The sequence below is a fragment of the Geotrypetes seraphini genome, chromosome 10 (assembly GCF_902459505.1).
Source record: "Geotrypetes seraphini chromosome 10, aGeoSer1.1, whole genome shotgun sequence".
In the NCBI taxonomy this organism is placed as follows: Eukaryota; Metazoa; Chordata; class Amphibia; order Gymnophiona; family Dermophiidae; genus Geotrypetes; species Geotrypetes seraphini.
Genome location: NC_047093.1, coordinates 57,311,732 through 57,324,240, shown reverse-complemented (window position 1 = coordinate 57,324,240; position 12,509 = coordinate 57,311,732). Strand labels below are relative to the sequence as shown.

Here is a 12,509-nt window from a genome sequence, read left to right as displayed (position 1 = left end):
TGATTATGAGCCACTTTATGTTTGGACAGTGGTTGGGTGCTATAATAAGTGCAGAGCAATAGAAAATGAAACGCAGCAAATTTCACTGGATTATTAATTTATTTTCTGAAGATTTGCTTAGCAGAAAAACTAGTAGGCACAGTGTATCCTGATGAACACTGGGTCTTCTGCTTGCAACACAGAGATGCAGCTGTCTCTTAAACTTTGGGCTCTTAGCTTCACCACAGAGGAAAGCAATGAGAAACTTAACAATAGTAAAGGCACATTTTTCCTGCTGTGGCATGTATTTCTGTATTCCATTTCTTATTTCTGCAACTTCAGGAGTGTACTGTTAGCGAGGACCACTATATCCTAGAAAAGAAAGAGAAAATAGGCACTGTGTGCTGTGTTTTCATCTGGAAAAATGATATCTCCTAGAATTCTGTTGCAAGGAGGGTTTTGTTAAAAATGCTCTTCTACTCTGTTGTGCTGACATTGTTTCCCCCATTCTTATCTGAAATTGAGCTTAAAATGGAGAGACTTTAGGATTCACATATATTAGAGAGACATATACTGGAGGAACTCTTGGAAACCTCTTGTTAAATGATCATGAAAACAAAGCGTCTCAGTGTATGGAAGAAAGCTAGTAAGATCCTCAGAAACTTTCAGCACATTGTTGAATAGCAATCACATGATAATGCGCATGTTTAAAAAATGTAATTAAATTGTTCTTTTTATGCAAATTTTGTGTGTTAGGTGCCACATCTTAGAATAAGCTCTCTTCTGCCTTTAAAGAAAGGTGCTAATGCACCTGTATCTATAACCAGCTCAGTGTGTAGCCATGGATGGAAGCAGTGGGGCCCTCCTCAGAATAGGCCCTAGTTCTTCATCAGTAGCACACTGTAAATAATCTGTGCAGAAGTCCTTGTTCTGACAGAATTTGTCTGTTACAAGATAAACATTTTGGATTATTTGAACAGTATCAGACTGCCTAGGTATTGGTTTATCAAAAGATTAGGTTTCTTACCTCTGTTAATCTTCTTTCTTGTAAATCTCTGTAGTCTGAACGGTAGGGTTATCAATCCCTTCCAGCCATAAACTGTAGGGAACTCAAAACAAAGTCTAACCCCTCCTCCTATGGTCATCTCCTGGGACACTCCCCTTCAAGATCAGTCAGTTATCAAGCCAGGTAGATCTATAGCAAAAAAACAGGAAACAAAAGAAGAGATAGAGAGGGGGGGGGGGGGAACTCCCCGCTGCATAATCAATTCTCATGTTATTACCCTAAGGCTAAACTTAGCATAAACATTGAACTTGAACATTGAACTTGAACATGAAAATAATTTGGAACAGTACAAATTTGGATAAAGGAGACAGCCTGAGGGTTCAGAAGGGGGTAACCACCTGGGAACCCCTTAAAACTTACTGTAAGGGACAAGTATGGAATTCTCAGTGAGGCTGGTCAAAGACAGAAATCCAGCTTACCAGTTACTGGTCAGGCGACCTGCGAATCAGACTACAGAGGAGATTTACAAGAAAGAAGATTATTAGCAGAGGTAAGAAACCTAATCTTTCGTTCTTGTACAATCCCTTTGTAGTCTGAATGGTAGGGACATAGCAGAGCAGTCCAACAAGATCAGGGTTGGCCCAATGAGCCCGCAGCCAAGACAAGCCCCAAAAGCCGCATCTTGTTTGGCCGCCACATCAAGTCGGTAAAACTTTGTGACAGTATGTATGGAAGCCCAAGTGGCCGCCCTGCAAATCTCAGGAAAAACAGTTTTTGATTCAACCCAAGAGGAAGCCATTCCTCTGGTGGAGTGAGCCTTCACCGCAAGGGGAGGCTTCTTCCCCACTGACACATAAGCAGCAGAAATTGCCACACATATCCATCTAGAAATGGGAGCCTTAGAAGCAGGTCTACCCCGCCAGGCAGGGCCCGACAGTACAAAAAGATGGTCAGAAAGATGGAAGTCATTTGTGGTCTCCAAGTATCTCAGAAGGAGGCGCCTCACGTCCAGAGACTGCAAAATTCTGTCTTTGGACTTGGAGCCCGAGGGAACAAAGGCGGGCAGCAAAACTTCCTGATTCACATGAAAAGCGGAAACCACCTTCGGAAGAAAAGAAAGCATGGCCCTCAAGATAACCACAGAATCCGTGATGCGTAGAAAGAGATCTCTGCATGAAAGAGCTTGGAGCTCCAAGACCCTACGTGCTGAAGTGATCGCTACAAGGAAAAGTCTTGATGGTGAGATCTATCAGTAAGATCTGATCCAGGGACTTATAGGGCAGGCAAGCCAGCGAGTCGAGAACCAGGTTCAAATTCCACATTGGACAAGGCAGCTGCAAAGGAAGCCTCAGCCTCCGCACGAAGTGGACAACATCTGGGTGGGATGCCAGCATACCCCTGAGTACAGCTGGACCCAAGCATGAAAGACCCGCAAACTGAACACAGAGTGAAGAAACTGCAAGTCCCTTCCTCATGCCAGCTTCCAAGAAGTCCAGACCATGTGCCACTAAAGGAGCTGAGGGATCCACGTGAGATTTCACACCAAGCCTGAAAACACCTACAGGCTTTGCATATACTGCCATAGTGGACTTTCATTTACTCTAGAGTAATGTAGCAATAACCGCAGATGAATAGCCTCTAGCTGTAAATGCTGCACACTCAAGAGCCAAGCCATAAGACCAAAGCAGTCCGGATCTTGGAGTGTTATTGGGCCCTGCGTGAGCATCTTTGGATGGCAGGGCAGGGAAGTCACAGACCCCTCTCTATGCTCAGCCACACCAGGTCTGCATACCACAGTCTTCTTGGCCAGTCTGGGGCCACCAGGAGCACTGGGGCCACATGAGAAGCCACTCGGCGCAGAACGAGCCCTATCATTGGCCACAGGGGAAAGACATAGAGAAGGCCTCCTTGAGGCCAAGGTTGTACCAGGGCATCCATCGGCGACTGAAGAATCTGTCTACTTTCCTATTCCCAGTGGACACCATCAGATCGAAAGTTGGACAGCCCCACTGCCAAACTATGGGCTCAAATGCTCGCCTGGCAGGGAACATTCTTCCAGGTCCAGGGTCTGCCAACTGAGAAAGTCTGCCTGAACATGTGAGCTGCGGATAAAGCCACCAGATGCTTTTCCGCCCAGGAAAAGAGCATCTGAGCTTCCAAGCTCAGTAGTGGACTCCTGGTGCCTCCCTGTCGGTTGACATAGGCCACTGCCATTGCATTGTCTGGGAACAGTTTGACAATGGAGACACTTATGAAAGCGTAACAGGGCCAGTCAGATTGCTCGCAGTTCCAGGCAATTGATCGACCACTTACTCTCCAGGGCAGACCACCAGCCCTTGCCCCCAGCCAGAAAGACTCGCATCCATGGTCAGAGTCCCCCAATCCAGGACCCTCAGAGGGAGCCCTCTGTCTAGTCATCAGATTCAACCACCACTGCATGCTGCTGTGGGTTACTGCCATCCAAGGAAGTGGTAAGTTCAGAGGATCCTGCTGGGAATTCCACTGAGACAACAGGGACTGCTGAAGAGGACGAAGCCTTGCTCTGGCCCACATCTATGGTCACTACTATGAGACCCAGGACCTGCAAATATTTCCAGGCCGTAAGAGCCATCACCGCTAACATGTCCTGAATGGATTTCCGGATCTTGATCTTTCTGGGGTCGGGGAGGAACACCTGGTTCTTGGCCGTGTGAAACCTGACTCCCAGGTACTCCAGTTCTTGCGTCAGCTCGAGGTGGCTCTTCTTCAGGTTAATCCCCATCCAAGATGCTCCAGCAGTTGAACCACTTGTTGCACTGCTCTTTGCCCATCTGTTAGCGAGGGGGCTCTAATCAGCCAGTTGTCCAGATATGGATGGACCAGGACACTGAGAATGAAGGTGCGTAACTACCACCACCATAACTTTGGTGAAGGTTTTGGGCGCAGAGGCCAGACCGAAAGGCAGGGCCGCAAACTGGAAGTGCCATCCCAACACGTGGAACCATAGAAGCCTCCTGTGCTCCCGAAAAATGGGGATGTGGAGCAGTGTTCCCGCTAAGCTGCGCTGGCGTGCGCTGGCGCACAAAATATTACATCGCAGCGCACAAGTTTCTCGTCACAGCGCACACACGTGCTTGCAGGCAGGCGAGCTGGCAGTCCATGTAACGCGTCGCAAAGGTAAGGGGAGGCTGGGGGAGGAATCGGACGTCGGGGTGGGGGTGCGAGCAGGGAGGGGGCGATCGGAAGAGGCGTACGGCAGATGGCAGGGCGGCGAGAGGAGAATCGGGCGAGTTGGCTCATAACTTGCTGGCGCCCGATATTTTTAGCTCACAGCGAAAAAAGTTTGCTCACAACACCCGCCCGCTTAGAGGGAGCACTGATGTGGAGGTAAGCTTCCGTGAGTTCCAGGGAAGCCAAGAAATCCCCTGGCACCACCACCACAACAGCTGAGTGCACCGTTTCCATTCTGAAGCACGGAACTCGCAGGAATGCATTCACTGCCTTTAGATCCATCATTGGTCTCCAATCTTCTTTGGAACGATGAAGTATATCGAGTATCTCCCTGAGCCTAAGTCCTCTGGGACGGGTTCTATCGCCGCCAGATCTAGCAGCCTGCGAACAGTGAACTGCATGTGCATGGCTCTTTCTGGATATCCTGTGGGCGAAGCCAGGAAAAAATCTGACAGGGGTTGGTAAAACTCCCATCTGAGGACTTCCAGGACCCACTGGTCTGAAGTCACCTTCTGCCACTCTGTCAGGAAGGCCAAAAGATGCCCCCCCCCCGACCCAAAGAAGAGGTGCCATAGGCTTGGCCTCAGAACTACTTTTTAGAGTGGGCAGGTGGACGCTTGTTGGAGGCTCTGAATCTTTGGCCTGAAACCGAGGGTCCAGCATACTGGTGAGGGTGCCTATAGGGACAAAAATTTGGCCAGCCTGAGCCCCGGGCTGGGTGTGAGGCTTAGAGCCAGGTAGGACCTTTGGCTTACGGTCCTGTACACTGGCCATGAAGTCATCCAGACCCTGGCCAAACAAAAGCAGGCCCTTAAATGGCAATCTGATCCGCGTGGCCTTGAAAGACGAATCCCCAGGGTGAATCTGCAGCACTAGGGCAAGACCCGTGCCAAATATCAAATTAAAATACTAGAATTTAGCAAAATAAAACACGAGCAGAAGAGATGAGCCCCTACAGCATGGCTGTAGGAAACAAAACTGATCTTGAAGGGGCGTGTTCCAGGAGCTGACCACAGGAGGAGGGGTTAGACTGTTTTTGTTTTGAGTTCCTTACAGTTTATGGCTGGAAGGGATAGATAACCCTACCGTTCAGACTACAGAAGGATTTTACAAGAACCAGTAACAACCCTGCCTCTTAGGATGCAAAGGGGGTGGAAGGATTATTCCCCTAATAACATTAGATTCCATCTTACCTCTGTCGATGCATTCTTGATTTTGATTTCATTCAGCAGCTCGTCCACATGATGGCACAACATCTCTGGTACTGCAGCCTCTGGGAGACAATTTCAATTATTCTTGCTGTGCTTGCTTATGGGTTTAGTGCCTACCTCTGCAGGCCAAACATTGGCCCTGAAGCTTGCAGGACAATATATAAATAGTTCTTCTGCTTCCAAAACTATCAACCCTAATAAAGCATGTCCTGTCTCTTGTGAGTCTGTCAAAAATTATTCAAAAGCCACTGTTGTTAAATCAATTAAATCATGTAAGGGTTTGTCTTGGTAAAATTCACTCTACAGGCTGACCAATCTATATTCTTAAACAAACCATTAAAGGTATATTTTTTTTCTTTTTCATATGTATGGACCTTCAGACCGCAATCGGTACTAAACTCCTGAATGCTTGTATTCTTCATCGGTCCAGCCTTTATTAGTGTTTATGTCATTTTTATTTTTCAACTATTTCTTAAAATCTCTTCTATATATATGACACCATAACATCACTTAGCTTATAGTGATTGTGTCTTATCTTCACCTCTCCCGACATGCATGTTTCACAAAGAAACCTTTCTTCAGGGTCGAGAGAAACTACAACGTAAAAAATACATACATGCCTTACTTTCTCCTACTTATGACAAACTACAACAGAAATATTGGTGAACTGGTTAAAAGGAAACCCACAGGGGGGCCATAGAGCAGTAGAGGGACCCATATTGGTTGTGGCAGATGTCAATGGTGTCACCTCACTAATCAGGTCAATGTTGGGTGCATCTGCACACAGGGGCTAAATTTTACAATCAGGTGTCCACTAATTGTGATTCTACATGTGTAGTGTATGTAATCCAGTGCCCTTGTAATAAAATCTATATTGGGCGTACAATGCGGTATATTAAAACATGCTTAAATGAACATAAATCACGTGTCTGCACTGAACGTGATGCTGCCCCTTTGGTTAGACACTGGCAACTCATGGGCCACCAGTGGTCTGATATAAAATGGAGAATCATCGACACTGTCACTAGGGTGGGAGGGAGGCAACATTCAGAAAGCTTTGGCTTTCAAAGAACAGAAATGGATATATAAATTAAAATCCCTGGCTCCCACAGGATTAAATGAGGAAATCGAATGGCTTTCTATCCTGTGAGAGCCCGACACTTCCGGGTTCGGTCCTGTTACAGCTGAGCCGCATACTGGGAAGTTGATGACGTCAGACGTCCTATGCTGTGCGTTAGGCCAGCTGTATTTAATGCCAGTAATTGGGCACCGCGGTTAAGTAACAAAGTTTGTATGCAGCTCCCTCAAACGGTAAGCGCCGGTTTTTACTGTATAAAATTGGTCTAGAAATCTCTTTAAGTTAGGCAGTATCTGTTGTAGTTTGTCATAAGTAGGAGAAAGTAAGGCATGTATGTATTTTTTACATTGTAGTTTCCCTTGACCCTAAAGAAAGGTTTCTTTGTGAAACATGCATGTCGGGGGCGTGGCTTGGACACGCAAGCAAATGGTCGGGTGACAGACGGGCTCCGTGTCAAACAAGCTCTTATTTCAAAATAAAAAGCTCCAATACCGATATTTTGCCGAAAAAAGCTGTGGTTTGTAAGAAAATGGCATCGGGTAAACAAAATAAAAATGATGCAGGAGCCGGAGGATCGGGTACAAGCAGTAATAAACGATCAAAGCCGGAACCAGGGACACCTTCAAAAGTACCGTTGCCTTCAGAAGGAGATCAAGATATGATGGCAGAAATAAAACAGATCAAAGATATCGTACTGGAAATCAAAAAACAACTTCAAAAGGCAATTGATGATGTTGCCACGCTTACAAAAAGAGTTGATCTAATTGATAACAAAATAACACACTTGGAAGAAAAATCGGAAGAGGTACATGCTGAAGTTATACAAAACAAAAAAGCCTGGAAAGAGATGGAAATAATAAAGAGAGATCTGGAAGATTGTTTGAATAGAGAAAAAAGAAATAATTTAAGGATCATTGGGATGCCGGAAGGAGTGGAAAAAAATGATCCCATTACTTTCTTAGAACAATTCCTTCCAAAAATACTGCCTTTAAAATCCAAGGTGCCTCTTGAAATAGAAAGGGCGCACAGAATACCGGGACAAAAAACAACTACACAAAAAGGACCAAGAACTTTTATTTTTAAATTATTAAGATATCAACATATTGTTGAAATTTGTCAGCTGGCTAAAGAAAACAAAAATCTAAGATGTCAGGATGCACGTATACATATTGTTCCAGACTTTGCCAGAGAAACTGCCCTAAAAAGAAAACAACTACTTGATTTAAGACCCCAACTACGTGCACTAGGGGCTAGATATGGACTTCTCTACCCAGCGGTGATGAAAGTAACTCTAGGAAATAAAACACAGAACTTCACCGATTCTAAAAAATTAGCAGAATATCTTGAACAATGTGAACAACCAATGACTTCTTAAAGAAAAACTGGGATTATTCAAAATACTTCGATAGGAATAATTTGATATCAAATACTTTTCACTTTGACTTATTTCATTTTAAGATACTTTTTAATACAAAGGAATTCTGAAAATATATAAAAATGAATATACCGTTTAGAACGCTGGAATTTTCAACTTACTTTAAAAAACAACGATGATTACATTCACGAGCGTGGAACGGAACTGAAGTACATGCAGACACATCAATGGCTGAATGACGTAAAGGAAAGACGAAACATTGACTTACCTAGAAGATTCTTATATATGCGAGACTAGAAGATAAACTGAGACAATCTTTTAAAATATATCCTCAGTGCCTTTGTTTCTATGTTATCCAGAGAAAATAAAAGAAAGGGAAAGAAAATAAAGGAAAGGTAAATGCGCTGGAAATACAGTGGGCGCTGAGTCAACGATAAAAATCTGCGCGAAAACAGGAAATCTTTCTCCTCAATAAATGATTGCACCGGAAATAAAGAAGATTGGCTGCTTCCACGTTTTACGTCGACGGAGAGTGAGAAGGAAACTCGAGAAGAAAGCTAAAAATAAGGCATTCAGGTTACCAGAAGAACACGGAAGTAAAGACTTATATATAAGAATATAAATAGAATAAAATAAATGATTCTAAAGTGAAAACTAATAGTTTATGTTTAAAGAAATATATTTATTGAATGATTATAGAAAGTATATTTGACCCATTTTATTGCAAATATCAATTTTTAACAGGAAAAAAGAGAAAGGTAAATTGATATATCTATCGAAGATTCTGTATGATTGATTTAGAAATACAAGTAAGTATGTTAGTGAGAATGAGTTATAAAAATTTTTATTTATATTTTGTTTTTAAATATTCTCTTATTTTCTAATTTTAGAATTTTTAGAGAAATGCTTTTTATGAATGGAATTAAAAATGCATGTGAAGATTGATTTAAGTTAATTAAAAGATTCTAATATCTATAGAATATATAAAGGATTGCTTTAAAAATATAAGTAAATATGAATGTGAAAATGAATAAAAAAGAAAGCAAATATATAGAAATTTTAAATTCTGTTAGCAATATATTATGATATATTAAGATATTAATATGGAGTAATAATTACAAAATTTATAATTTTTTAGCTTGTGATGGAGTAATGTCAGACCTGATCTATTTTGCGTTTCCAAGTGTTCGTATATGTATGGGGTAGGGAGGGAGGGAATGGGAGGGTACTGAACTTTAAGGGTTTAGGTAAAGTAGGCAATTTTTGGAATTATCTTATATATGGGAAAATGGAGATCATAAAGAATATTGAAGATGAAATTGTTATATTACAAATTATAATAGTACATGATGAATCTTAAAATAATATCTCTAAATGTTAATGGTCTCAATCACCCGATTAAAAGAAAAAAAGCATTATTATTTTAAAAAAGACAAAACGCTGACATATGCTGCATACAAGAGACCCATCTGTCAAATAATGAATCTATAAAGCTAAAAGGTGATTGGGTCAAATAATGTTATTTTTCTTCGGCAATAGGGAAAAAAGCTGGTGTTGCTATATTAATAAATAAAAAATGTTCTGCTTCATTTAAATTTAAGGCAGCTGATCCTCTTGGAAGGTGGGTATATGTGGAAATGGACGTAGGAAATACCACCATGACACTCTTCAATATATATGCCCCTAATTCGAATCAGAATGAATTTTTTAAAACTCTGCAACAATTAATTCTTCCACTTGCTACTTCAAATTTAGTAGTAGCAGGGGATTTCAATGCTGTTATGGATCCACTGATAGATAAATGTCCGAGAAGATTTATAAAATCATTAGGCCTTGATAATTTGGTACAATCTTGTGATTTAAAAGATATTTGGCGTATTCTTCATTTTGATGGTCGGGAATTTTCGTTTTGCTCACAGGTTCATAATTCTTTTTCTAGAATAGATTACATTTTTGTTTCTAATCAATTAGTACATCAAGTCACACAGGCTGTCATTGATCCAATTATACTATCTGATCATGCTGGAGTGTGGATTGAAATTAAAATAATAGATCAGAATGGAAATAGACCTATATGGAGATTAAATAATACATTGCTTTCAGATACTGATTTTTGTGAAAATCTTTTGGAAAAAATAAAAGATTATTTTCAAATTAATGATACAGAAGAAATTTCAATAGAGACTTTGTGGGATGCTTTTAAAGCATATATTAGAGGACAAATTATTTCTTATTCAGCTTTGCAAATAAAAAAAGAAAAAAAACAACAACCAGGCGAGGAGGCAGGAAGGCGAGGGCGGTTTACAGAGGGCTCGCTGCTGATTCCAGCGGCAGCGAGCAGGAAAGGAAGGCGAGGGGGACGCGGTGAGCCAGGGGCGGGCGAGAGTTAGCTCCGCCCACCCACACCGCGTCAGCGGCTTCAGCCGGGCTTCCCCTTAAAAGGCGGAGCCGCGGCAAGGAGACCAACCAGGCGAGGAGGCAGGAAGGCGAGGGCGGTTTACAGAGGGCTCGCTGCTGATTCCAGCGGCAGCGAGCAGGAAAGGAAGGCGAGGGGGACGCGGTGAGCCAGGGGCGGGCGAGAGTTAGCTCCGCCCACCCACACCGCGTCAGCGGCTTCAGCCGGGCTCCCCCTTAAAAGGCGGAGCCGCGGCAAGGAGACCAACCAGGCGAGGAGGCAGGAAGGCGAGGGCGGTTTACAGAGGGCTCGCTGCTGATTCCAGCGGCAGCGAGCAGGAAAGGAAGGCGAGGGGGACGCGGTGAGCCAGGGGCAGGCGAGAGTTAGCTCCGCCCACCCACACCGCGTCAGCGGCTTCAGCCGGGCTCCCCCTTAAAAGGTGGAGCCGCGGCAAGGAGACCAACCAGGCGAGGAGGCAGGAAGGCGAGGGCGGTTTACAGAGGGCTCGCTGCTGATTCCAGCGGCAGCGAGCAGGAAAGGAAGGCGAGGGGGACGCGGTGAGCCAGGGGCGGGCGAGAGTTAGCTCCGCCCACCCACACCGCGTCAGCGGCTTCAGCCGGGCTCCCCCTTAAAAGGCGGAGCCGCGGCAAGGAGACCAACCAGGCGAGGAGGCAGGAAGGCGAGGGCGGTTTACAGAGGGCTCGCTGCTGATTCCAGCGGCAGCGAGCAGGAAAGGAAGGCGAGGGGGACGCGGTGAGCCAGGGGCGGGCGAGAGTTAGCTCCGCCCACCCACACTGCGTCAGCGGCTTCAGCCGGGCTCCCCCTTAAAAGGCGGAGCCGCAGCAAGGAGACCAACCAGGCGAGGAGGCAGGAAGGCGAGGGCGGTTTACAGAGGGCTCGCTGCTGATTCCAGCGGCAGCGAGCAGGAAAGGAAGGCGAGGGGGACGCGGTGAGCCAGGGGCGGGCGAGAGTTAGCTCCGCCCACCCACACCGCGTCAGCGGCTTCAGCCGGGCTTCCCCTTAAAAGGCGGAGCCGCGGCAAGGAGACCAACCAGGCGAGGAGGCAGGAAGGCGAGGGCGGTTTACAGAGGGCTCGCTGCTGATTCCAGCGGCAGCGAGCAGGAAAGGAAGGCGAGGGGGACGCGATGAGCCAGGGGCGGGCGAGAGTTAGCTCCGCCCACCCACACCGCGTCAGCGGCTTCAGCCGGGCTCCCCCTTAAAAGGCGGAGCCGCGGCAAGGAGACCAACCAGGCGAGGAGGCAGGAAGGCGAGGGCGGTTTACAGAGGGCTCGCTGCTGATTCCAGCGGCAGCGAGCAGGAAAGGAAGGCGAGGGGGACGCGGTGAGCCAGGGGCGGGCGAGAGTTAGCTCCGCCCACCCACACCGCGTCAGCGGCTTCAGCCGGGCTCCCCCTTAAAAGGCGGAGCCGCAGCAAGGAGACCAACCAGGCGAGGAGGCAGGAAGGCGAGGGCGGTTTACAGAGGGCTCGCTGCTGATTCCAGCGGCAGCGAGCAGGAAAGGAAGGCGAGGGGGACGCGGTGAGCCAGGGGCGGGCGAGAGTTAGCTCCGCCCACCCACACCGCGTCAGAGGCTTCAGCCGGGCTCCCCCTTAAAAGGCGGAGCCGCGGCAAGGAGACCAACCAGGCGAGGAGGCAGGAAGGCGAGGGCGGTTTACAGAGGGCTCGCTGCTGATTCCAGCGGCAGCGAGCAGGAAAGGAAGGCGAGGGGGACGCGGTGAGCCAGGGGCGGGCGAGAGTTAGCTCCGCCCACCCACACCGCGTCAGCGGCTTCAGCCGGGCTCCCCCTTAAAAGGCGGAGCCGCGGCAAGGAGACCAACCAGGCGAGGAGGCAGGAAGGCGAGGGCGGTTTACAGAGGGCTCGCTGCTGATTCCAGCGGCAGCGAGCAGGAAAGGAAGGCGAGGGGGACGCGGTGAGCCAGGGGCGGGCGAGAGTTAGCTCCGCCCACCCACACCGCGTCAGCGGCTTCAGCCGGGCTCCCCCTTAAAAGGCGGAGCCGCAGCAAGGAGACCAACCAGGCGAGGAGGCAGGAAGGCGAGGGCGGTTTACAGAGGGCTCGCTGCTGATTCCAGCGGCAGCGAGCAGGAAAGGAAGGCGAGGGGGACGCGGTGAGCCAGGGGCGGGCGAGAGTTAGCTCCGCCCACCCACACCGCGTCAGAGGCTTCAGCCGGGCTCCCCCTTAAAAGGCGGAGCCGCGGCAAGGAGACCAACCAGGCGAGGAGGCAGGAAGGCGAGGGC

General features: G+C 46.9%; 1 protein-coding gene across 4 annotated transcripts in view; it reads right to left on the bottom strand.

Annotated features, from left to right (window-relative positions):
• Nucleotides 1-91: 91 nt before the first annotated feature.
• The window catches only part of STKLD1 (serine/threonine kinase like domain containing 1), a 105,642-nt gene continuing 93,224 nt past the window's right edge, over nt 92-12,509 (bottom strand). For all 4 annotated transcript variants that reach the window (XM_033960700.1, XM_033960701.1, XM_033960702.1 and 1 more), the window contains 2 exons: nt 5,389-5,468; nt 92-351 (listed from right to left, as the gene is read on the bottom strand). In XM_033960700.1, coding sequence (XP_033816591.1) covers nt 304-351; nt 5,389-5,468 — 128 coding nt within the window. In that variant the 3' untranslated portion in view covers nt 92-303. The remainder of the gene's footprint in view (nt 352-5,388; nt 5,469-12,509) is intronic.